The sequence below is a fragment of the Carassius auratus genome, unplaced genomic scaffold, assembly GCF_003368295.1.
Source record: "Carassius auratus strain Wakin unplaced genomic scaffold, ASM336829v1 scaf_tig00019222, whole genome shotgun sequence".
In the NCBI taxonomy this organism is placed as follows: Eukaryota; Metazoa; Chordata; class Actinopteri; order Cypriniformes; family Cyprinidae; genus Carassius; species Carassius auratus.
Genome location: NW_020524935.1, coordinates 21,268 through 46,485, shown reverse-complemented (window position 1 = coordinate 46,485; position 25,218 = coordinate 21,268). Strand labels below are relative to the sequence as shown.

General features: G+C 39.0%; 2 protein-coding genes, 1 non-coding gene and 1 pseudogene across 3 annotated transcripts; 2 read left to right on the top strand and 2 right to left on the bottom strand.

Moving 5' to 3' along the window:
- Nucleotides 1-3,442: 3,442 nt before the first annotated feature.
- On the bottom strand, nt 3,443-6,247 carry LOC113076164 (transmembrane 4 L6 family member 5-like). Its single transcript, XM_026248826.1, has 5 exons — nt 5,993-6,247; nt 4,470-4,550; nt 4,101-4,243; nt 3,762-3,951; nt 3,443-3,488 (listed from the first exon to the last, which is right to left on the bottom strand). The coding sequence occupies exons 1-5, from the start codon at nt 6,161-6,163 to the stop codon at nt 3,471-3,473; spliced, it is 603 nt and encodes a 200-aa protein (XP_026104611.1). The 5' UTR covers nt 6,164-6,247; the 3' UTR covers nt 3,443-3,470.
- A 3,067-nt stretch (nt 6,248-9,314) lies between these two features.
- LOC113076171 (U2 spliceosomal RNA) lies at nt 9,315-9,505 on the top strand. Its single transcript, XR_003281129.1, has one exon. It is a non-coding gene; the product is annotated as a U2 spliceosomal RNA (small nuclear RNA).
- A 9,629-nt stretch (nt 9,506-19,134) lies between these two features.
- LOC113076167 (uncharacterized) lies at nt 19,135-19,265 on the top strand (annotated as a pseudogene).
- Nucleotides 19,266-19,959: 694 nt separating this feature from the next.
- LOC113076159 (uncharacterized) lies at nt 19,960-25,063 on the bottom strand. The gene is made up of 5 exons (XM_026248823.1): nt 24,942-25,063; nt 24,298-24,854; nt 24,031-24,200; nt 23,694-23,860; nt 19,960-23,165 (listed from the first exon to the last, which is right to left on the bottom strand). Exons 2-5 carry the CDS (start codon nt 24,828-24,830, stop codon nt 20,745-20,747), a joined length of 3,291 nt encoding a protein of 1,096 aa, XP_026104608.1. The 5' UTR covers nt 24,831-24,854; nt 24,942-25,063; the 3' UTR covers nt 19,960-20,744.
- Between the last annotated feature and the right edge of the window lie 155 nt (nt 25,064-25,218).

Below are 25,218 nucleotides of genomic sequence, written 5' to 3'. Positions count from 1 at the left end.
AGCATTCAACTTCTCAAGAGTAAAAGATCAAGCAAAAAAAAAAAAAAAAAAAAAAGCTAATCTTTACACTTTCAAGAAACATGTATACCAGTGACATCAGCCTTTATTCATTTTTATTTTCTAGCTGACATTCTGTTTGCTGTTTTTTTTTTTCAGTGGAAATTTACAAACCAATTAGAATTCTGAACATCAAGCCCGCTGCACAATCTGGGTCGAAGGGCAAAGCCCCCCATTGCTGGTAACTATTGTGTGATTTAGGACCAATAGCATTAACCCATTTGCTACTGATCAGAGAGCAGTCTGAAGTTTGTCCTATCTTTTAGTTATTTCCATTTAAAGACTTAGTTATTTTAGTTATTTCCATTTAAAGACTGATTTAAGAACAGTGTTAAAAGGATAAATAAACTCTGAGGTTTTCTTTGAATTCTCATCATCCATGTGGGAAAGCAGGAAATTGTTTTATGAGTTGTGGGATTTTTATGTATTTAATGAATTTATGTTTCAGTTAGTTGAGAACCATTTCATTCTCTGAACCCAACTCCCTTTTATGTAAAATTTTTGACCTAAAAAAATAAAGAAAAGAATTAAGCCAAATTAATGCTCCAAGTTTAATTTTAATTTCTTTCTCTTCTTGTTTCTCCTGTTTAGCTCCTCCCTTCTCTTTTTTATTTTTTTAATTTTGACATCTACAGAAAGAAAGTAGATTTATAACTCTACTTCCATGCTTAAGAGCAAAATATGTTTGTAACTTTGTTGTTAGACAGTAATAGGGAGCATCCCAAACCCTGTGTTAAAAACCTGTATACCCATGTAAGGAAAAGAATGAATGTTTGTCATGAGCATGGAATGGGATCTGATACCTAATAGACATTAGATTGATTGTTTGACTGCATGCTGTTTAATGAAATAGTGTTGTTGAGGTCATATATCACAGGATAAGTTAGGATGTATACTATTGATACATTTTGTTTGTTTTGTTTCACTTTCCATGAGCATTGTCTCTAAATCAGATTATTTTTAAAAAAGATGGTTTGTCACTTGCCTAATACTGCACATAATAAGAGAGCACCATGTTTAATCAGCGTTAGTGTGATGGACAGAGATCTTTTGTTGTTGTTTTTTTTAAATCCAATCACATGTATTTTCCATAATGTTTCTCCCACTATCGCTGGTGATGTCTCCTGCTTTGTGTGGCACTGTGAGAAGAATGATTACCTATGACCAACAACATCTCTATTAAGTGTTTATTATAGAAAAGACTTGATTTATGATATACACTTTCAAAATGAGAGATAAATAAGCTAAAGAAAAGAAAATGTGTGGGAGGAACAAACTGTTCTTTAAATCACAAGAAAGAATAAGTGCAATAGTTTAAACAGAATGACAAAAATCCTCTGCAGAAACCCAAAAAGAAATAACACACTGGCAAATGTGCAAACTCTTGTAGGAAGATGAGTGATTTAATGAGTATTTACTCTCCCATGCACACTAAAGCAGCAGAGCTTACTTGCATGCTGTTGTTTGGTGTCAGTGCATAGAATATCTGCCCTAGTCCGGCTTGAATGGCTTTTTACCAGTTTTCCCACCCTGTTCTCCCTCCCCAAAACTGCTACTCCCACCTCCCTAATTTTGTCCCTGTCAACAATCCACCTCCCCTCCACACCCTCTTTTCTCTGGGGTGTGTGTGAGTTCACAACAAGGCAGTGTCAAATTCCTACATTCATAAACCATAATGACTATGATGTTATTTGTCGATTTCAGAGGTAATGAATCACGCAGAGAAAGATGTGCAGTGACATGAAGCTGAGGATTCTTCAGAAATTCAGGGTAATTTTACAAAAACTCAAGTGTGTGCATGTATGTTACATTCTTAAAGGCATACAAAGAAATAAAAAAGTACGTTTTAATATGAATTGAATGAACCTTTAAACCGAATGGTTTGAATTTAATAAATTCCATAACATCCGTTCACATGCTCCATTCAGTCTGATCCAGCGCTGTTCTGGTCTGTTTCCTTCTGCTGTTGTCTGGAGCCATTGTGGGAGTTGATGAGTGTTTTGTGCCTATTCTCTGTGTCTAAATGGTGGATGGCCATCGAATTAGTCTGGCCAGGTCCATGCCAAAGCCTTTAGTACAACCGCCTCTCAACATTAACTAGACAAAAAATAAAATCCTCTCCAGGTCAAAATGACCAAAACATTAGGGTCAATTATATAGAATTCAAATAAAATATTCAAACATTTACATCATTATATGTATGTCATGCAATTATGTGTACAGTATGTTTACATATGTAATCCCAGTAAGAACAGAACATCCTTTTCTGGAACACACTGGTCTGGTTTGAACAAGGTCTATACATTAAGCTGACTTAGTGATGTGTACTAGGACATGCTGTTGCCTCTCTCCCCTTGTGGCTGAGACATATATGGCATGTTTACAATGATCAGTTTGCTTGGTCTGGGCAATCTGTAAGCTTGTTTTGAGATTCTGCAGCCTTTATCCTAGCATGAGCTTCAAATAGGTGTTTGTGCGCAGGATTAGCAATTAGAGTGGAGGGCTGCTGTGCTAACAACGATTATGAGCTAAATATGAGCACAGGGTCTATAGACTCGATAAGTATGTCAGAGTTCATTGAGCTAATAGCAATATACATTTTTTGAGTACTTTAAAGATATCTGATGCTCTTTTTGAAAATGCCCCTTCTGAATGTTTTTGCAGCTGCAGGTCTGGTTTTAACCACCAGGGGGTTTGACTTACTGTTTTCCTTTGCGTGCTGCAAGATCCGGTTTGTTCCGGTGTCAGAGTTACAATAGTGAAAGCAGTGAGTTGTGAAAAGAATGAATGACACAGATGCCGAGATGGAGAGAGGAAAGCAGAAAGGAACATGGTGGTTTTTATCAGACTTTTTTTTTTAGAAAGCAAATGGAAAACAGCCAACCCAAGGTTTCAGAGTCTCAATGCACTAAACTAGAAAATAGAAAAGCAAGGACACACACACACACACACGCGATGACTCCTGCCAAGAACACCAGAAAAAGAAAACACTCAGGGTATTTCTATAACCTGGAGAGGAAATATCATTCTCATGCAATCTGATGCCAACTCTAATGATAGACATTACTCAAGTAAATAATGGGTCATGAAAGACAAAATAAATGTCAGCAAATTATGTTTATTGTAAAAAAAAGAGAGCTGTAGTATATCATTAGGACCTGGTGATTAAGTATTCCAAAATGCACAGCGTTTATTAAAAAAAAAGACAAATAATTTTTACATTTCTATACAATTTCTATTATATTTGATTATAATTTACTGCTACAGTAACACTAAACACATAATAAAGTTAAAATATGGTTTACACACAACATCTCTTTTTAGTGACGGCTTGGATTGCAAGTTGTTAGTGTTGTGAGAAAGCTCCAGATTGAATGGTTGTTGATTTGTTTTTGTATTCCTCTCTGCAGATCTCATAGACCTCCCTCATCCTGTTGTACAAAAAAGAACTATCATTCCCAATACATAAAAAGGCATCTCGTTATTATTTAGTGTTGAGAGATCTGAATGTTTACACAGTTTGGATTCGTTTGTCTGTGTTAGCTGGTTATAATACAGAGACTATTGTCCATGCTGCCAGTATTCTGTTTAATAGACAGCACAAAGCGATTCTCTTTTACATGCCAGTCTATCAGATGTAGCTTCTGTTCAAGAAATTAAACTCGCAACTGTTGCAGTGTTATTGTAAAATGAAATGCTGTTACCGATTTCTTTTTCCGGCAGTCTCCACAGAGGCAGCCTACACATCCGTTCACAACCTGAATGACACAGAGTATCATCTGGATCAGAGACAGACCCAAGAGTATGGAGAACAGCACGATGTGCCAGAGAACCACATTCTCCGGAAAGGCACACTCGGACCATGTGGTCTTATCCCCCAGGTAACTGCTGTTCCTATTACAGCGAGATGAAAAGAAGAGAGAAGGAGCTTTAGTTGAAGTGCAGGATAAGAGCTCATCTAGTGGCCATACAAAGAACAGCAATTTCCTTTGCAATTTCATTGCATTAATTTCATTTTTCTTTAAGATTTTAGGTGTTCTTACCTTGCCGTATCCTCAAAGGGATATACCCAATCACCATTCTTGTTCTTGCATAGAGGCCCAACAGCCAGTGCTGCAATGGCAACAGAGGCACAGTAGGCCGACCCAACAATGCCAAATACAGAAGAGAAAACAGAATTCAGCATCTGAACGAAACAAAGAGAACATGAAACATTAAACTATCAAAATCATTTATATATAGACTGCAATATACTGTATATGCAAAAGAGATTTGCAAAAAAGTTGTTTATATGTTTTCAATTTGTACTGCTCCACTAGTGAGCTTCTTGTTGTGAATGATTGTGATTTTACATTTTTTTTGTTAGTTAATATTTACATTTTAGGGTGATTTTTTTTGTCAGATTTACTCACACGACAACGGTTTCCACAACAACCAGCCCCGCAACAGCCTTTGCCCCCGGCTCTGATGGCTGAGCAGCTTGGACACATCATCTGATGAATAAAAGTGAGTGCATATTAACTTATCGTCAACTGTGATCTCAACGAGATAAGGTTTGCCGTAAAGCAGGTTAAACAATGTTTGTCTAAATGACTTAAGCTAGGATAAATAATTTGTACTGAACATTTCAAAATTAAGATTTGTTATTGGCATCCATGATTCCATGAAGAACTTCATGGAACTTAAAGTGGAAAAATGCTCTTCGGATTATTAAAAAGTGCTTCATACTGAGAAAATGTGTTCTTTAAATAACTGTTCACTAAATGCTTCTGTGGGAAACCCTACATTGTTCTTCTGACATCACTTTGCAAAATCAAGTTTTTGGAACGTTTATTTTTAAGAGTGATTGTTTTATCAAAATGCGCTTAATCACACATCACACATCACTTTTTCTGTGATATGTGTACTTGCTCATAGCATGTTCCTCTGTAACTTTACTCAGGATTAATCCATCCTGGTCATATCTGGTCATATATATATATATATATATATATATATATATATATATGTATACAGTACAGACCAAAAGTTTGGACACACCTTCTCATTCAAAGAGTTTTCTTTATTTTCATGACTATGAAAATTGTAGATTCACACTGAATTTTCACACTACATAGTCATGAAAATAAAGAAAACTCTTTGAATGAGAAGGTGTGTCCAAACTTTTGGTCTGTACTGTGTATATATATGTGTGTGTGTGTGCGTACCATTAAGGTACTAAAATTTACCTTATATGCACCCTTCAGGGGTAAAAAAAAAATTTTACAAACATGTATCTTTCGAAAAGGGTACTGCCCTAGTGACAGATTTTGTACCTGTTTAATTCCGTTCTGAGCATTGAATCTCTGCATAGTGGACCACTGTTTCTCATCACTGTATTTGCTCACCGCAGATATATTTTTCTTCCTCCAATCTAAAGTTCCTTTATTCTTATTGACTTATGTTAATGCTAATTCAACCATACTTATTTTTTTTTATTGATTTGTGTGCCATGTATTATCATAGACATGAATAAAATAAATAGCACACAAAGCCTTGTCGCAGTGTTTGAAGTATTTGATGTTGTACCTAAAACATCAGACCAGGTTAGGCCTGTTCATTTAAACATTAAACATTAATACTCCACTAATAATCTCACATTCTCAGACAATTAAAAGGTACAAAACCTGTCACTGGGGTGCTACCTTTTACACATTTGAACCTTATTTAAGGGTGTATTTAATACGTTAAAGATACATATTAATACCTAAAGTGTACATATTAGTGCATATTAGTATTTGTACCTTTCAAAAAAGCAGCACCCCAGTGACAGCTTTGGTGAGTGCATCTCATAATAACAAGACAGACAGATTTGTTTTAGTTTTTTAGGAAACAGCCAAGTTCAGGCAAATGCTGCATTAATGATGAGATCAATTAAATAGACTGAATTACTCACAATTAGTCCACCGCCGAGCACACCTCCCATAAGCCAGACTTGAAGGGAAATCTGGCCAATTTCCAGCTGTTCTCCATTAGGGAAGAATAAAAGTATATTGGCTATTATACACAAAAAAGCTGTGGGCAGAAGAATAAGCCCCACTAACCGTGCACACTTCCCAGTACACATTGCAATGGATCTGTATTTTTTTTTTTAACTTTATAAATCAGGAGAAATTGTCAAAGGCTGTGTTCTTCTCAGTGCAGCACAGGCTCTGAATGATTGCACAGAATGCCATTTGAGACTTGACAATGTTTACAGTGCTTTTATCAGTGCCATTTATGGTGCGTTACCATAACAGTGGGAAGTGGATGAAGTTTCTGGTTTGGATAATTACTGACGTGTGTACGTGTATTGTGGCTGGTTTGATCAGTGTAAGGTGTGTGGGGAGAATAGTTACAGTAAAGCCATAAAATGAATCCTGATAAAACAACAAGGCCCATTTTACAGCCCAGTTTTATAATATTTTGTGTTATAAATGGCAACTTTATTTATAATGGTTTCGTAAAGGTTAATGATACTTCTGCATTGTTATTTCTTTTCAGATATTCTTCATTCAGTACCATTCCCTAAAACACTTCAGTTTAAGTACTTTACTGTTTGTTGAAATAACATTTTTAATAGGCCAGATGTTCTTTTACCCTTATAAAGGGTTGTAAAGTGTGAAAAAAATTGAAAGGACCATGACAATTAAGACAAATAACATTCCTTTCAAAAAAGGTTGCATGGAATATTAAACCCTAACAGAAGCTTACTGTAAAACTTTTTAGCAATGGTTTTTAATACCTAAAAGGGTTAAAACGACTGTTGAGGTGACTGAAGGGACATGTTGACAGAAAATAAATAATATGGACATTAAAATTAGTCATAAAAAGTATATTTTTTCTTTGTTGAATATAATAGGACCTGGGCGCCGCGTTGCATTCTGGGACGTGGCGGTCATTTTGATGGCCTCGCGAATGGAACATACAGCAAGTCGAACGAGAAGAAGCAGAGTTGGGAGAAAGAAAAAAAATGTTAAAATTGCAAAATGCTGTGGGATTTACATGGATACGCTAAATATGGATGACAGGGACTGTAACGTGGACAAAATCGGCACTATTAATGGTTTGGATCTATATGAGATTCCCAACAAAGAGTGGAGCGCCACCAACGACGACGACGACTTGCTGCCGCACTTTTTCATTACAGATATCTTCGGCTACCTTGTTTGTTTTGTGAGCGCACTTCAGAACAGTTCCGAAGCTACAAGTTCATTGGAGTCTCATGTGTGGTTCACAAATGGATGGGTTCAGGAGCTGCAGGTCATAAAGCAGGCAAACAGTTTACAGTAATACGAACAAAGGTAAGCTGCGCTCCACATAGCTGCTAGTTTGGTAACTGTCAGTGCTAACAACCATTCACACGTGTGCTTTTAACTATGTGTTTAAAAAGTTTAGTTAGTAGCTGTCAACCCTCCCGTTTTTTCCGGGGTTCTCAGGTATTTTAGCTCTTTCCCCGCTGTCTTCCCGTTTTAGTTTTTTTCATGTAAAATATCCCGTAAGCCCTTCCATCGGACCTGTCAACGATGAATGTTGAAATATGCCCGTATTTTGGATGAGTAGCCCGGGAAATTTCCCTTATTTTCAATGGTCAATGTTGACTTAAGATATATAATTTAATATTCAGATGTTATGGTCTCTGTGGTCAGTTTATTTCCCAAGGGGGATTATGTGTTGCGCTATTACAACCCACAATACAGCAATGGTTTACCATGGTTAGAATATATTTTTAATTAATTAAATTAAGACACACGGCTGAGAGGGAGTACGTCTAAACACTGCGCAGTAGTCCGAGTGGCAGTAAAGGAGGCCATTAACATGGCGGCTACGCCAAGGCATGACGTCACGACGCCCAAGGGTAAGGGTAGAACGTTAAAACTTGTTTATACATTTTTTTAAATACTAGAAATAAAATACTACTCTTTGAAACTTTAAAGGAGGATACAATTTTAATGTTTATGATATTTGGCCTTGTTGGTCTGAAATCTGTACGATACGTAAATCTTTGACGTTATTAAGTGGTGCACGTGAGCTTGTTTCGAGTTCGCGCGAGGGAGAAAAAAAAAAAAAGTTCGCGAGAGGATTTGAAGCGTTGAACGTTAACAAATGTCACAACTGCTCGGGTTCAACGGAAGGTAAGTCATTTAAAACAAGTTATAGTGTAACACTAACCGAAAGTCAGATGTTATTTGATGTGTTTTGTCGAAGGCGTCGACGATTTGTTCTCAATTGCTTGTTTTTCGATGTTGCTAGTTCAAATTCAGGTAACGTTAACGCCATCCAATTAATGTTAACATGGAGGACAGGTTGTATGAACTCAAAACGTATGGTTTTATAACATCGAGGTGTTGTTTCAACTATTGCGTTATCTGACATAAAATATGTTTGTTGTTGGATGACATTAACTGCAAATTCAGTTAGCCTATGTAATTAGCATGAAGATGAGTAATGTTAGCCCTGTAATTTGCCCTGGAGCATTTTAGCTAGTAGTGCGTTGTAAACTTGTAACGTTACTGCTAGTTGAGTAAAGTTACAGGGTCTAAATATATTGATCCGAAGATACAAAAGTGGTTCCGTGTGCATTTAGTAAATTTTATGATGATATGTTTATTAATAAAGTGTTAAAAAGTTTAAGGAATGAGACACTGCATGTGCTTGTACTAGGTTTATCAGGAAAAAAAGCACGATGTATGCACTTATTTAGTCATAGCGTTTTTTGTATAACGTTAGTACCCCTAGAAGTATTATTTATGTTTTTTAACATGATTTATTTGTAACTGCGTCATCGCTGAGCTTGTTTGAAGGGTAGTTCTTGTTTTGTCCGCTGGGGGGCAGACCCTTCCCGCGTTTGAAGGCGATGTTTCACGTTAACTCGACAAATCCCGTGTATTTTACCTTTGCTGTCATGTTCCGAGTGACTTTATTTTCATTTCCGTTTGATACGTTTAATGATGTTTACAGCTTTCTTTTATTACAGTCCTGGAATTGCTTCTAAGCTTCTGGTTGGCGAACAAGCACGTTACCTCACTGTAATACACACGCCTCCTCTCAGCCTCTGTTGAATAAAGCTCCGATTTTTTTAACTAAATGATATAACCAAGTGGTAATACGAGTGTGTAGTCAAGATACCATGATGTACAAGAGTATTGTCGGTTAAAAAGAAACAATAATAAAACCAACGCCGTCGTCATATCTGCTGTGTCAAAGAATGTGGTTCCTGCTGTTGACCGTTAGTGGGTATCGCTTCTCGGCCTTTTGGCTAAGATCAAGTGTAGTATCTGTTCTTATCAGTTTAATATCTGATACGTGCCCTACCCGGGCACCATATATTAAATTGATTTTTGGAATTGGGAGATGGAATAGGGGCTTGCTCCGTCCACTCCACGCATCGACCCGGTATTGCAGTACCTCCGGGAACGGTGCACCCCCCTAAAATGGTTAAAAAAAGAATTGCAATGTATGTTGATTACATTAATGTAATGTGCTTAATAGAGAAGTGTATATTTATCACCGTGGTGGTCTGTGTGTTGTGTTGAGGATTTTTCTTTGTTTTGTATGATTATATATTTTGCCTGTTTTCCTTTCCATTATCCCATATTCTCCTGAAAATGCTTTAAAATTATTTAACCGCGTTGCATGTGTGTGCAAAATGAATAAATGTGGTTGTCGAGCGCACGCGCGTTTCTATTGTTTTTTGAAGTAGGTTGCTGTTGCTTGTCTTATGCTTCTACCAGTGAGTGTTTTGACAAAATGATGAAATTAATGTTCTGTTGTTCGTATTCTCGTTGTCTCGAGTTTGTCCTCGCTGCACGATGACGTAGCTGGGCTAGATCAGAGCCATATAGAGAGAGAGTTACGACAACGGAAGTTCGAAATGTTTGGTTGTCACGTGATTCGTGTAGACTTCAAATAGTTCCAGGAAGTGCGTTGGCGGCCATTCAAACTGATAGAGTAGAGTGACAGAACTGCGATTTCTGGTAATAAGGAGTCAATAAATGCATTTATTTTATACATTTATACAACACACTGACATATGTATGTAGCATGAGTATGTAGTTACAGCGATGTTGTTTTTAAAATATCAAATCGGGTAATATTTGAGGATTAGTGTTCAATTACCGTTATTTTAAAAACGTATTTCAGGCTAACGTTAAGTTATATAAACACGGGTTGCTGTTGCCTTTTTACGTTACATATTGTCAATTTTTTTCACTGATCTCATGTTAACTAATGTCATATTGATGACTTTCAGGTAGTACAGAGACAGGCTGGTGACAGGTGATTTTCAGCTCGCACCGCACTATGGGTCAATTAACTGTTAGCAGCAGTAATTAGCATGTTAAATAAATGTAAAATGAAGCTTACTGTTTATAATTCTTACAATTACATATAGTAATATAATTATGTATTATAAATAATATACCTATTATATCTAGTATAATTCTTACAATACTTATTCATGTACACAATATATTCAGGTTTAAAACAACTTAAGCATACTCGTATATAAACATGTACACTGCCATTCAAAAGTAATGATGCTGAAAATTCAGGTTGACATCACAGGAGTATATTCCATTTTAAAATTTAAAACAGTTATTTTAAATTATACAATTAACTATTTACAGCAATTCATGAATACATTTCTAATAAATTTAATAGCATGACAAGCATTTTGTATGTGTCCTTTCTTTAATGTTGTCCTTGCATAGTCTCCACCGTGGTTTACTGTGCTGCATGGGGATGCTCCACTCGGTCAGAGAAAGGTGTGCGAATGTATGGCTTCCCCGCTGACAGAGAGGAGAAAATAATGGTTGGCTCAAGTCAGCAGGAGCAATCTAAATACAAATAAAAATTACAACAACAAAAAATTGTTAGGTAATTATACTTAAATTTATTTGCACTTTTTTTACATTGACAGTGTTTTACTAGAAATAAGGAACAAGCAAAGCCTTGCAAAACCCAGGGAGTTGAGACTCATGGTGAGACATTGCAGGGAGTCATCAGTGTTACCTATAACTGTGCATTTAACCACCATGTGATATGTACTGTATGTGGGTAGACAAAAAAAAAAGGTGTGTGTGGAAACTAAACTGAAGTCAGTATGCAGACAAATTGCGGCAAAGCAATTTGTCATGACCAAAAAATTCAAGAGTAGGCTGAGACCAGATGGTATTCCCACAATCTTTGTACATCGTCCTGTTGTCAAAAAGAGGAGGGCCCTGCTCCACGATGCACCCCTAGACCTGTGAACATACAAGAAATGGCTGCTGATTACAGCTATGTTATTTCAGGTGATTCATATATAAGTACAAACTCGTACTAGTTGAAGTAAAGTGATGTGATATTTTCAATATTTAAAATAAGCAAAACCATGTATTCTACCTCTATCAGTTTCAAAGGTTGAGGAAAAAAGAACGAGGACACTCAGAGAAGGGAAAGTGAGAGTGAAGAAAAAGGACATGGCTAGAGAGGAGAGACAGGGACAGGTGACACTGCCCAGTCAGCCAGCAGCAGTCAGCATTCCAGTGAACCATCAGCCAGTTACCTGGGTCTATTAAAAAAATTTAAGAGACAAGAAAAAAAAACAAAAAACAAATCAAACAATGCAAAGGCAGCACTAAGAAAAATAATGAAAATTCAGCTATCAAAAAAAAAGGTCCCCTCAGCTCTCCTGACCTGCATCCTCACTGATGCTCCATCCCAGAACAGTTCAGTGGCACCACTAATCCTCCACCCACCAGCACCCACAGAATGTTATAGTATGTTACTTTTATACACTAACAAGTTTAAGTATATAATACAGTATTATTATATAATATAGACAGGTAATAGTAAATGAATCACAATGACTAAAAACACTCCACCCATGTTTTTGCAAACTCAATTCACTCTAAATGTACATCAATAGGGTGCATTTTATTATTAAGTAATTTAATACGTGTAATAAGGAACAAACTTTATAACCTCATTTTTACCACTTCCACTCACCGCTGTCACACGTTATATTGAACTAACTAATGTAACGTTAGCTAACTTTCCCCACCCTGCAAAAAAATATGTTTATACTCCTTTTTTTCTAATTGCAAACACGATGGATGAAACTGAATTATGAGAAAAGATTTTACAATTATTAGGGTGTTCGTTACTTTATTCAGCTCCAATCCTAGCCTAATCTGTTAGTTATCTGCTAACAAACCTTAAATCTACTCATTTCAATGAGTGGTAATCTACTAGAAGGTTTTAATTTGCAATTTATTGTTATTAAGATGTACTGATAATATGCAATCTTATTATTTAAACGTCTTACCTGTTAAAAGTGCGTCGCGAACGGTTTGTTCTGCTGCATCTCTACGGCGCGGCATCGGTTTGCTGCTACTTCCGGGAACTATTTAGAGGCTCCACAAGCCGCCATTGCTGTAAAAAAAGCGTTCCATTGGAGTCAATGGAGTTGTCGCAACTCTCACTCTATATGGCTCTGGGCTAGATATACTACGCTTACGCGCACGTTGTTTTCTTTTTATATTTATATGGTATAAACAAATATCTGCATGTTTTAGTAGGCCTATAACTTTTATACTCTGTCACGGAAAGCACAGAGAGTGGAACGATATTCAAATAATATTCAATTGGTGAACTATTAGACTATCAGAGGAAAAAATAAAGACCATAGTTACCCATTTTTTCATAAATAACAAACAAAATTGTAATTAGTTTTATTTCTAAAATTAATCAAACTAATAAAAAAATATACAGCTTACATACCAAACTCTTTTATTCAAAACTGTCATAATTGCTTAAAGTTTGAATACACTACTAGTTTAAAATCACAGTATAAGATAACTTGTGTAAGCCTATGAAATGCATCTATATCTCATAATAACGGTTTAATTTACATTAAATACTGTCTTTAGTGACAGCCCCACTTTGCACATTAAAATCCAATACTGAGCATGCTCGTCAAACATCCAATACATATTGGATCTGATCCTACAGGCTGCAGCGAGGACCTCTTGGTTCTCTCAGGCATTTTACAGACTTTTGTCTGTCATAGGGATGTCAACGATTAATCAATGGATTAATCTAGAGAGAGATTGAATCTATTAAAGTTTATCGATGGCCGGTTACTTTATTTAATGTTGGGATGCATGCGGCTCATGCACAAAACATGTGCAAGCAGCTGTGAGTGACCCTTTATAAATGCATCATCATTCAATCATAATGTACAAATTAGGCTTTTAATGTTATTTAAACAGATTTTCACCAGATTATTTCATATCGTGCACTTTGCAGGGCATTGGGACGCAGGGCAGAAAGGCTATTCATTCCTACGACTTATTAATTTGTGGCAACTTCTCATGTTTCATTTAATTTGTTCCTTAGCCCATGATATAATTAAATTGAGGGAACAAATGAATAAATCAAACAAATTCTTAATGTAAAAATGGGATGCTTTAAAGAAAATGCATAGCCTATGTAAGTTATAGGCCTAAAATAAAAATAAGTTTTCATAAAAAAAAAAAAAGCGAAATAATATATCTCACTTAACCCCTTTACGTGCAAACATCGCCGACGGTCCCAGTTTATTATTGTTTCACTTTCACAGCACGTTAAACAACACTGTCTTACTTGATCTGGACAAACTGTGCATCAATTGGAAGTTTAAAGACTCAAGCTTCGATATTTGACCAATATTTTGATAAAACATTGTTGCAGTGACAGATATTTAGTGATTTATGTCAGGAGTGCAAAATAATAAATCCGTATTATGCCACATTTTGAATAGAAATTCACCACTCATTCATATTCAGTTACGTCAGCAGCGGTTTATTTGTGTTCACATAGACTCACTGAACAGCGTCAATAAGGATTTATAGACCAAAGATGCATATCCGCGGAGATATATGGATATATTTACTGATGTTTACTTCATATTTCTTCAGACAGAATCATCATTTCTATTCATTTTCCACTGATTTATGCGATCTGATGATAAATAGCCTCTCCCAGTGCCGTCTCTGTGTGTTTGCTTCCGTGTACTCGAGCTGTGACCCAGAAAGACTCTGATTGGACCTTCGGCTTGTCAGTCTGACAGTCCCAAAACCGGACAGCGTCAGATCGTGTCACATGGTTCGTGAACAGTTCCTGGTTCATATCTGCTCACAACAACACTGAAACACCTCTGTACACACGAAATATCCGAATAATAAACCCGCGATTACGATAGTAAAGCTTGGTATGAGATTTTCTTGAGATCTGGGGCATTTTATAAAATATAAAAAAAAATGTACATCGGAAATGCTAACTTGTGCAGCGATGGAAAAAGGCTACAAATAACATTTTTACAACAGTAAACGACCAAATGCCACCCCTGATCGCTAAAGGAAGTTATTATAAACACTCGATCGGGGTTTAAAGTGAGTTTTGAGTAAAAGTGTACTAATAGAATAGAATAATGAATTGGACAGTTTTCACAGCTAAACACACATACAAAATACACAGGAGAGTTTACATGTGAGATCTTACAGAGATGACAAGGGCCATAAATCAATCTGATTAGCCTTCTCTAAAAACACACATGACATGGCCTTAGAAAATATTTCATAAAATTCACAGTTTTACAGATTCGATTATGAAATTTTTTATGAAGTTTTGGAAGACTTGTGGCCTTAGCTACACTGTGCTTTCAAACTCATATCCTACATCAACAATTTTTAAAATACATTTAAAAAATATGTTTTTAATATTTTATTTTTGTTTTTATGTTTGAGCTTATATATCTCTATTATCATAACAGTCTGAGTGATTCTGATTCCTGAACAGTAAACTTTAAAGTGTCAGCTTTGTGAACAAAGGTTGATTATGTATCTAGTCAGAAAGAATCATGAGCAGAAACCTTTTTATTTTGGGTATGTCATTTCTGTCTCCATGCCAAAAAAGGGGGGTTACTAGTAGAGCCCGACCGATATGGATTTTTGGGGGCCGATGCCGATATTGACTCGAAAAGAGCCGATTTATAAGCCGATATTTTGATTTTGAAAATAAACTGGATATTACACCCATTTCCTATAAACTGCACTTACACAACATTCAATAGCAAAATATCTGCCTGTTCTATGTATGTGGGCTGTATAAACCATTTTCCAGAAGGGATTTATGTAAAAAGATAACAGTATCAATGACTAAACAATTGCACATCAAAAGTATATATTTTTTAATGATCAAAAAACAGTCTGGTTTTAAACATTTAACACTTTTACTTTCTTCCAGTTGAAGCTGGTTTTAACAGTCTGTGTGTGTACTGTAAATAAATTATAATACTAAAGTTAAAGTATTTGCAGAAGTAGTCCCACACTTTGCTGCTACAGCATTCACCTTTTTCAGCCATCTGTAGGGCAGAAAGAGAGACAGAGAAAGAATAAGCATGTGTATTAATAATATCACCATGTATCATTACTCATGTCATCATTAGAATTATAATAATAATAAACAGGGATCTCCTACATAGGCAAAAATGAGAAAAATATATATATATTTTTTATTTGTCAAACAATAGGTATTACCTACTTATATTTAACTATATTATTTCAACATTTCCCTGTTATGTCTGTAAAGCTGCTTTGAAACAATATGTAAAAAAAAAAAAAAAAAAGCGCGTGGTCAGCTCACATTTAGTTACATGTCCCCTCTGGTTTAATCATTTCTGACGCACCTACTGTAGTTACTGTAACTACACTACATTTGCTCTCACAGACACATTCACAACGGACCCGTATATCTTCTCCTCTTCTCTTTGTGCAGTCTGAATCAAAACATCGTCATGCGCTGGCGAACGTAAAGTTAGCCTAATGTTACTGGAAGATTACGGAATCAATTCGAAGTTGAATGGTTAACGTTAGTGCCATGAACACACCGCTGTCAATTTTGAGAAGAACCACCTTCAAACAAGTTAATAGCAAGCATTTAAGGGGCTGCTAAAAAGGAAGCTATATTAGCGTTAGAGTAACGTAACCAGCCTGAATTCACCAAATTGTGCTCTGGACCTGAGGGTAGCCTCTTCTTCCTAGCTTCTCTCTTAATTTTCATCAGCAGGACTAGCGCTATCGCTCGCTTCTTACAACGGGACAGATACATGTTTGCTGCTGACCAAAAGGAGGAACAACAGACTATGAAAGAGCTCCCGCTAAAAGTTTTTAAAACGCCGCCAACGCCATAGCGCAGCGCAGCGCAAATCGCATTGTATCTGAAGGGCAACGCTAAACCCAGCGGCCAAGCGCCGTACATACCGCGTCCTGTGTGAAAGGACCATTACGCAGTCATTATGTGGGAAACACACCGCAATAGAATAAGACTAAGTTCAATGCTAACGTTATAGTTTGACCTCTTATTAACGTTCGCGCTCTTCCACTGATAAACATGGTATTAGCTTTGTGGCTAATCTAATATAGCAATGCATTAGCGGCTGTAAGTGATGTTGCAGAATATTTAGAAGTGATAATGAGGACCGTTAGCTAGAACTACCACACCGTTTTTATATACAGTGTATGAACTAAATCTACAATCATTTCACATGAGGAACGACAGACTCACCTGGGTGGCTGATCGCTTTCTTCTGTAGTGAATTTCTGGCACTGTTGTCAACTCTGGAGTTGCAGACCGCCCTCTGGTGGGCAAACTATGCAACACTCATAACATGAGTGAAGCATGAGACTCCGTTTCTCATGTTCCATCGGCCGTTATAAACGCCGATGCCGATTTAAATGCAATTAGCTCATATCGGCCGATAATATATATGTGTCGTGGCGCTTCATAAAAAAGTTCACTGAAAGGAAAGGATGACAGGCCTAGGTTCAAGGTTCAAAACAACACATTATTTTCCACAATGTACATTATTGTTTCTCAATATTGATAGAGGCCCTTTCAGTGAAAAACAGGTCTATTTAGTTTACAAACAATATAGATGTGTCCATAAAAACATTTAGGGAGTAAAGAAAATTTAATCTGCGTTCATATAATAACAAAACACAGTAAAAAAAAAAGTGACTTTTTCAGAGAAATGTTTTCAATCTATGATCAACAAAACAACCCATGCAGCTATTTAGTTAAAACAATTGCACAATTTGTTTTCTGTAACAAAAATAAAAACATTGCAGACGATTTACAAACTACACACAATATGAATGAAAAATACGCTTGTTGCAACTGAAAGTTTTTGGTTTGTTTTAGTGTTTCCCCTAGATTTACAGCTTTTGGGGGGTTGGTTGGGGAAAATTTACAGACATCAACACTTAAAGCCGGGTCTTTTACAAATGGGAAAAAGCCACTCTGATCGCACAGTAAATTTGCTCAAATATTGTGAATGCACACTGAAACCTAACATTGCCATGCCATTTTCAACTCAAAAACTGGTTAAAAAAAAAAAAACTTTAGAAAATCTTAATATAAATTCCAGCTATTCCAATATATTTTAATTTTTCCTCATTTTATTGTCAAAGGGAGGAAAAGCGCATTTATTCCTCAAACACAACAGATCCATTATTGAACCTCAGTGAAAGTTTGATCATGACCCATTTGGTAACACAAACAGTACAAATGGTTTTGGATTGTCTATATGACACTTTCATGTAAGCAGAATATCGTTGTGGAGAGATCGCTAAACTCATAGGCTGTTTTCATATCATCATCATCATCAGCGCTTTGTCCGCCATCTCTGTTTTGGGGCTTAGAGCTCTTCTCATCTGGCAACCACAAGCATAATCGCTAGTGAAGACTTGTTAGCAATGTATGCATGATTACATAAATGCCAAATTAAAAACAAAGTTTCAGGATAAACAGCCATGCTGGGTCTAAACCTGTCATCCGGTGATGAGTAGACTTTTGATGCTTGTCAGGGGCAGGATGCTCAGCACTTAGACTTGGAGAAGGAGAGCTACTCCGGCTGCTACTCGCAGTACAGTGAGTGTTGCCATCTTCAGTTCCATGTGAGCGTTTAAAAAAACAGAAATATTTTTGTCTGGTTTTCATCTGTTTGACACGACATTTCCCGCCGTGTGCTCTCCATCCTCTAGTGCTCATCTGTATGTGACGCAAGTGTTTTTGTGTGAGTGTGTGCGCGTGTGCACTCATTGGGATAATTGTAAATGTGGAAACACAAGACAGAAAAGACATGCCATCGGGAAATAAGATAAATAACATATTACTTAAAGGCTGTTTAGTTTGTTTAATGACATAAATTGTAATCTGGCGCTATAAAGAAAATCTAATCTAGTTTACTTGACCTTCAAGGGGGGTGGGCCGAGCCGTTAGGGGGGCGCCCGCCCCCCCCCCCCCTTATATAATGGTAGGGGAAACCCTGTGTTTTGTTAAAGTACTCAGTTGTGTGTTTTTCTGGGCTTTTTTTGGAGCGTTATCTTATGCAAATGTATTTTGTGTTAGTTTTCATGCACACATGACAGATTTTACTTTCACTTTGCATTTGTTCAAATTTACCATGCTAAAAATCCTAAATGCCGGTTCAGAAGACCAAAACCTGTGTTTATTGGTTGAATATGGGACAGTTTGAACCAATTGGGGCATTGGGGGGTGGGATTTAGCATCAACAATCGTTCCTGTTTGGCTCAAAGCAAAGAAATGCATTGGTTTCTTCTGACGAATCAACGTTGTCAAAATGTGATGACGTAATCACGTACACTAGGAGCCGCTGAATATCAAAATATGACACATAAGATCTCCGAAAAGCAGAGAATCTCCGCTTTGCAACTGTTTTTCAGCATTCAGAGAAGATTAGCTAATTGTCTGTGGTCTTGAAGGTTGGGTTTCTATGTTCTGAGGAGAATTTTATGTGCTGATTTACTCTACTGTTGCATCATGGGAATGTTTTCTCTGTAAAAGTATCATGATATGCTGTTAATAGTTAGATTTGCGGTGAAACCTTCTAAGAACAGGTGAAACTATTCTGCCTTATTTGTGTGTTTGATAGATTGTAGTAAAGTAGTGTCTCATCGTCACTGAGAATAATGTTGCCTTAAGTGCTCCCCCTTCAGGGTCGGTGTAGAATTCATACTTACCTGGCAGGGGAGATACCATGATCAAGAAGGTGGTTCACCCAGGGCGAGGCTCAGCCATTGCACTCCGGTTGTGCTGACCCCTGCGAATGGCCCTGGGACCGTACGAAGTGCAAATTTTTGACCTGGACATTTAGACACACATGGGATGGGATTGGTGGAATGGCTACAGCCAAATCATGAATGAAGTGACGTCAACCCTGTAGTCCCTCCCATGCCCTTTTATGCTTACCTTGTTTTGGAAACAGGTTTGTCATTCATTATTCATTCATTCATTCATTCTAAGCCGAACTAAAACAATAATAGAATCAATGAGTCATTGAATGCACTATTGTTTTATGTTTGCTGAAGCTCTCATTGTTGTGACTAGTAGGGGCTGCATGATTGACAATCTAAATAGTTGATTATTGGCATGAACTTGTAATTGCGACTTATTAATAATGATTTTCACAATTTAAATTGATGTTTATACCAGATTGTTTGATGCAACTGCATGCCATATTTTCATATAAAAATAAGTAAAAAATAATCTATAGAGATTTTCTATAGTATTGAGCTCCAAATGCCAACTATAAGTTGGAGCTTGCAGAATAACATAAGTGGACTTTGATTACTTACTTGTGGCATCTGTAATTGTACTCCCGATTAGAAATGAGATTAATTGTGGTGATGCAGATAATTTTGGAAAAAAATCGGTCACTTTTGTGGCTTTACAGCTTGTAATATGATCTACCACACCCCAATTTGTAAGTGATGCATATTTAAACAACGTATATAGTTTTTTTGTTGTTGTAATAAAGTGTTATGTGTGTGTTGCAGGTGGAGCTTGATTGTTGAGTGCGGTTGTGGGAGAAATCTAATGGCATCCCTTTTGACGACATAAGGACAAAGGTGTTTTTGAAGACACTGCATGCAGGCCTGGAACAATGCACAGGAGCCAAGTCAGCAGCCATTGACGTTTCAACCACCTGTACCAGACTTACTGGGGGACATTATTATAAAAATGGATGGCTTATTATTATGTCATGGATTTTGTCTTGGATTGTCATGGATTTTGATGATGTTTGGCTGAATTAAAATAAAGATCAGAGGAAGTCAGAAAATACAAGTTGTACAAAATAATTTATTAATCATTGCCACATTTAGAAAAACAAACATCACACTGTTCTCAATTATCTGAACTCACTTTGTTAAAAGTGCAAAGGAAAAAGGTTCTGAACGTGTTGTTGACCTGCTCGAAACAAAAGCTTGCACAATAGATTGTAATCAGTGTCTCCGTATTATCAAAAGTTATATTGAATATAGATGCTAGTAACAGAGTAATGGTGATCTATTTATAATAAACATTCTGCCAGGTCAAGTATTCCAGGTCAGTCATTCAAGTAAAAAAACAACAACCATAAAACATACTTTTTACCCATAAAATAAAATAAGACATCAGTATTCTAAACCAGTAAAGTGCTGTAAACCATTATTAAATGGCAATTAACTGTAAAACTGTCACAACCACAACATAAACGGTAAAACAATCAACTGTTAGGTAACATTTGATTAAAAATAACACTGATGAAAGTCGAGTGGTATGTAGAGCAAAAAGCACTTGGCTTAGACCAACTCTGATGTCTGAGATTGAGAGCCCAGGAGAACGTCCACTGCTTTTTTAAAGTCTTCAAAATTCTCAAAAGTTTGTCCTGCAAGGTCTTTGGACGTGGATGCTTTAGAACTTTCACAATAGCTCTTTTTCCTGTATTTTTTGTGGCCTTGAGTGGGTTGGCCACACATTGCACAGATGTACACTTTTACAGTGGCTGGATGTTCCATGCCACTGCGCTCTGCTTTCTTTCTTTTGTAGAATGTCGATCTTGATGCCGACGGTGGCGGAATGGATGCCTGCGGCAGGGAAACTGCAGGAGGTCCTGTTAGGGGTGCACCCATCAGCTGAGTTGGCGTGGACGTGCGCATGGTCTGGACTGGTGCAGGTAACAGCTGAGGGGGAGGAGCGGGGGCCAGAGAGAAGAGATGTGGGAGTCTCGGTTTAAGCTTTCTGGTCCCTGCCAAAGATTCAGTGGCCTGATACTGCACTGTAGGTCGGCTGGTGTGTGGTCTTTCGTCAGGAAGCTCGATCGCTGGGGGCTGGCTGGTGCTAGAAACACTCTGATGACGACGGAGCACAGCCAAACCTTGATCTGTCACATTTGTGGCTGACAAGGCCTCCTGCCTCCTGATGAACTCACTAACACACTTTGCATTTATTTTTAGTATCGGAATACCAAGTTTGCTGAGTTCAGCGTCATCCACAGTCACTCTCTGCTGCACACGCTGGTACATTTTTGTGATGTGATGCTTCAGTGGCGATCCCTGACCCTTTCCTCCAGAACCAGGATGAAGCCACAGCTGTTTAATTAGACAGTACATCAGACGGTTCTTTCTGGAGTCAACCAAATGGGCGGCCGAGTAACGCTTGCTGAACTTAAGCTTTTGCACCAAAGATGCCTCCGACGGATCTCCACTTGTTCGGCCGAACAGAGCATTGCCCCAGCGTGCCGAGTAAAGGCTGTCAAACTGCTGGATGCTGCGATCGTGGAGGTCAAGTTTGTTCCAGGCCCTGATGACCCTCTGCCTGTTAGAGTCACTCATCGCAAGCTTTCCCTCCTCCAAGGCGATCTCAACAAGGACTTTGCACAGATCCTCTACGTGTTGGTATCCAGGGAGATGATTGGGACCGCACACATCCTCCACACAGGGATCGAACTCTGCAGCCGCTACCTGGTCAGTGAGGCACAGACTGTTTCTCAGAGGAGTCAGACGATCAACCTCAGTGTCGGAGTTGTATCCCACGTCCTCCTCCTCCTCCTCTTCCTCCTCTGCCGCAGCAACGGAGACCTCATCCTCTCCATCCTCACCCGCTCGAAGTGTCTCTCTGGTCTGAGCGTAATGGTCTGGAGCACTGAAAGGCTCTGATGACTGAGAGAACAGATACTCCAAACCGATCCGCTCATCCCCTGCGGGAACTGGAGGCCTGTAGTTTGCCTCCTCCACCTCCCCAAACAGTTCCTGACACCTTTCATTTAGCCGATGCACCAGAGGAGAGACGTACACCATGTGCTTTCTCCCTTTTTGGCCTTTGACGCTGGCCGACTCCCTGTCTGAGTTCCAGCGTGCAATGCCAGCCAGGAGATACACCTGGAAGGGGACAGCAGCACAGTGGGGCCCAGGGATCATGTTGGGCAAAAAAGAGTGAAAGCCTTCCAGGCTGTTGCTCCCTCTCACTGTGCTGTATCTTGGGAGACGGACACCGTTACGGGTCACATACTTCGTAATGGTGTACATGTTTCTCCCCGGCGGATCCTGGATGCATTCGAGGTGCTTCTGCTGGTTCTCCCATATGTGGTCAATGGCCGCAGCGTCCTTGAACAGGTGCACCTGGTTCTCATCCATCCCAGCTGCTCCCTTCAAGATGCCGATGGCCCTCTGGACACGTGCACAGGTTTCCTGGGCACCCAACGTGATCCTCCTGACATGACGGCTGAGGTCTGACTTGCTTACATGTAGCTCGACGATCTGGCTGTCAGTCAGGGAAGCGTAGCGCGTTGGGTGACCGGCACGTGTGGCCTGTACCAGGAGCGCCACATCGTCCTTGTTGTAGGCGAAGACCGCAGCGGATAGGGCGGACTTAAACAGGGCGTACTTCGGATGGTGATCCGTCCGTAAGGCTGCATCAAATCGATGGATCCAATGAAAGATGTCGAGCCGTACCAGCATACCCCTGTCAGTCCACTCGCTGAAGAGCTGCTCCACAGAAGACACGCCGTGGACACGACAGCAGCCGCGATCCACATACATGAGCTCGGGAGGTGCCTCGTCAGCTCTTCTGTACCTCTCCATGAGGCCTTCAGCCATTGGCCGCATTTTGTCCAGCGACTCCTCGCAAGTCAGGACTGACGTGAGGATCTGGCCCAGCTCGTTGGCCACGTTGGTACACCATTCTGCCGTACCCTTTCCATCCCCGGAAAGTTTCTTGCAGATCTGATAATGAAAAAACAAAGAGATTCAAACATTTGTTATTGTTTTTCGTTCATTCCGCGTTTTTGTTCAGTGTTGGGTTATTAGTTTCGTCAGGGGCCAGATGTTCAAAAGTGATCTGATCTGATTTTTTTCCATCAGAGTGGAACAAATCTTGAAAATGGGTTGCCAAAAAGAAGAAAAAGATTAAGAAAAATCCAATCTTGGTTTCGATCTGGATTAAGTCCTCAATTTGGGTTCAAAATGTTTTCATAAAATTAGACTACTTTTGTTCCAAAAAAGAAAAATTTATTATTTTGATCCCAGCACAGAAAGTTATAGAACTTTAAAACTGGTCCCAAAATACATCCTATGTAACGTAATATATCTCCAAACAGCCATCAATATCAAACAAAAATATTATATTTAATTTACCATACTAGTTGTTATTACTACGATTTATTGACTCAAATTTCCCCTGATGCAAAAATGGACAATCCTGTATGCTTACACTCAGACTGTCATTTGTTTGTTTGCATTTGTTTAATTTACCTTTTTGGTGGAGTCGTACTTGAGGACTTTGCCAAAAGTAGACATAATCTGTGTCCGGTAGTCCTCGACGTTATCTGCTTCTGCGATGAGAAAGGCCTTTCTTAACAGCTTTGGACATGGCAGCTCTCTCCTCGCCGGTGGTCGCTGGAATTGTTGGCAAAAATTCCCTAAAAGCAGAAAAAACACAGACGCAGACTTCATTATTGGTGGTGAAAACAAAAAAACCTTAAGAGTTGGATGGAGGGGAGATTTGTTCCTATTATAGTGAGGTCTCCTGCTGTGCTGAAGTCAGATCTGCAGTAATGAGCGACACGAAAACGATTAACTCTTAACTTACGTGTGATCGACCCTGGTTTTTTGTACTGGCTGAGGAGGGTGGTGTACAAGTCCTTCCTTTGCAGGTACTCCTCGCAGTGGCTCTCCAGGACCTGCCTCCACACCTTGGCCATGGTGTTGCCCTCGGTGCGATCCCTCATCAGGCGGATAACCTGCTTGTCCACGCCACGCCTAAAATTATAGCACAGTGTTTGGATTCCTGTAAATCTTTGATTTTCTTTTTTTAGGGTTAGGTTTAAATCATTGTGGAATTATGCAGAGAACTCACCGTAATGTCAAGACAGCAGGGAACACCGCTCTGTGTGCTGGACTGAGCTGGTTAAGGATGCACGCATCCCATGAGAGGAATCGACCGATGGAGTGTTCCTCAGACTCCTTTGCAGCCTTTCTGCAAGCATTGCATGCCAGGACTTCTGTCAGCATGGAGTACCAGCCAGACATGTGGCAGATCTGCCTGACAGTTTTTGAGTACCCACAACGGTACAGAAAGGCCTTCTGACTAGAGCGTGCCGGGCAGTCAGACCTTGGGCATCGAAGACTGTATCGCCACACTCCGACTGGTCTCCAGAAAAAAACGGAGCCATGAAAAAAGGAGTCTGCTGAGGGGACTTTTCCTTCCACCACTCCAGGAAATTCAGGAGGGTGAAACCACATCCTGTTGTCCTTCAAGACTTTCCTCCACCTCGTGCTGCCGTGCTTGTCTTTATAAGACATTGCCTTCTGGAAAAGTCCCCTTTCAGCGTCCTCCTTCAGCCACGTTATGTCTGCGCTGCTGAGGCCATAAGGACCAGACTCCCACATTTTGTGCCAACCCTCAAGCGTCACCTGGTAGTATAACAGAGACAAAATCTTATGTAACAAACACCTAAACTGTTTGTTTGTCTAACAACCACTGACTATTTAGACCGTTACCTCAGAATGTGCTGTGTCTGCTGGAGGAGCTGCTTGAGGAACTAATGCAGGAGCTGATCCAGGAACTGCTGGAGGAGCTGATGCAGGAGCTGCTGGAGGAGCTGATGCAGGAGCTGATGCAGGAGCTGATGCAGGAGCTGCTGGAGGAGCTGATGCAGGAGCTGCTGGAGGAGCTGATGCAGGAGCTGATGCAGGAGCTGCTGGAGGAGCTGATGCAGGAGCTGCTGGAGGAGCTGATGCAGGAGCTGCTGGAGGAGCTGATGCAGGAGCTGCTGGA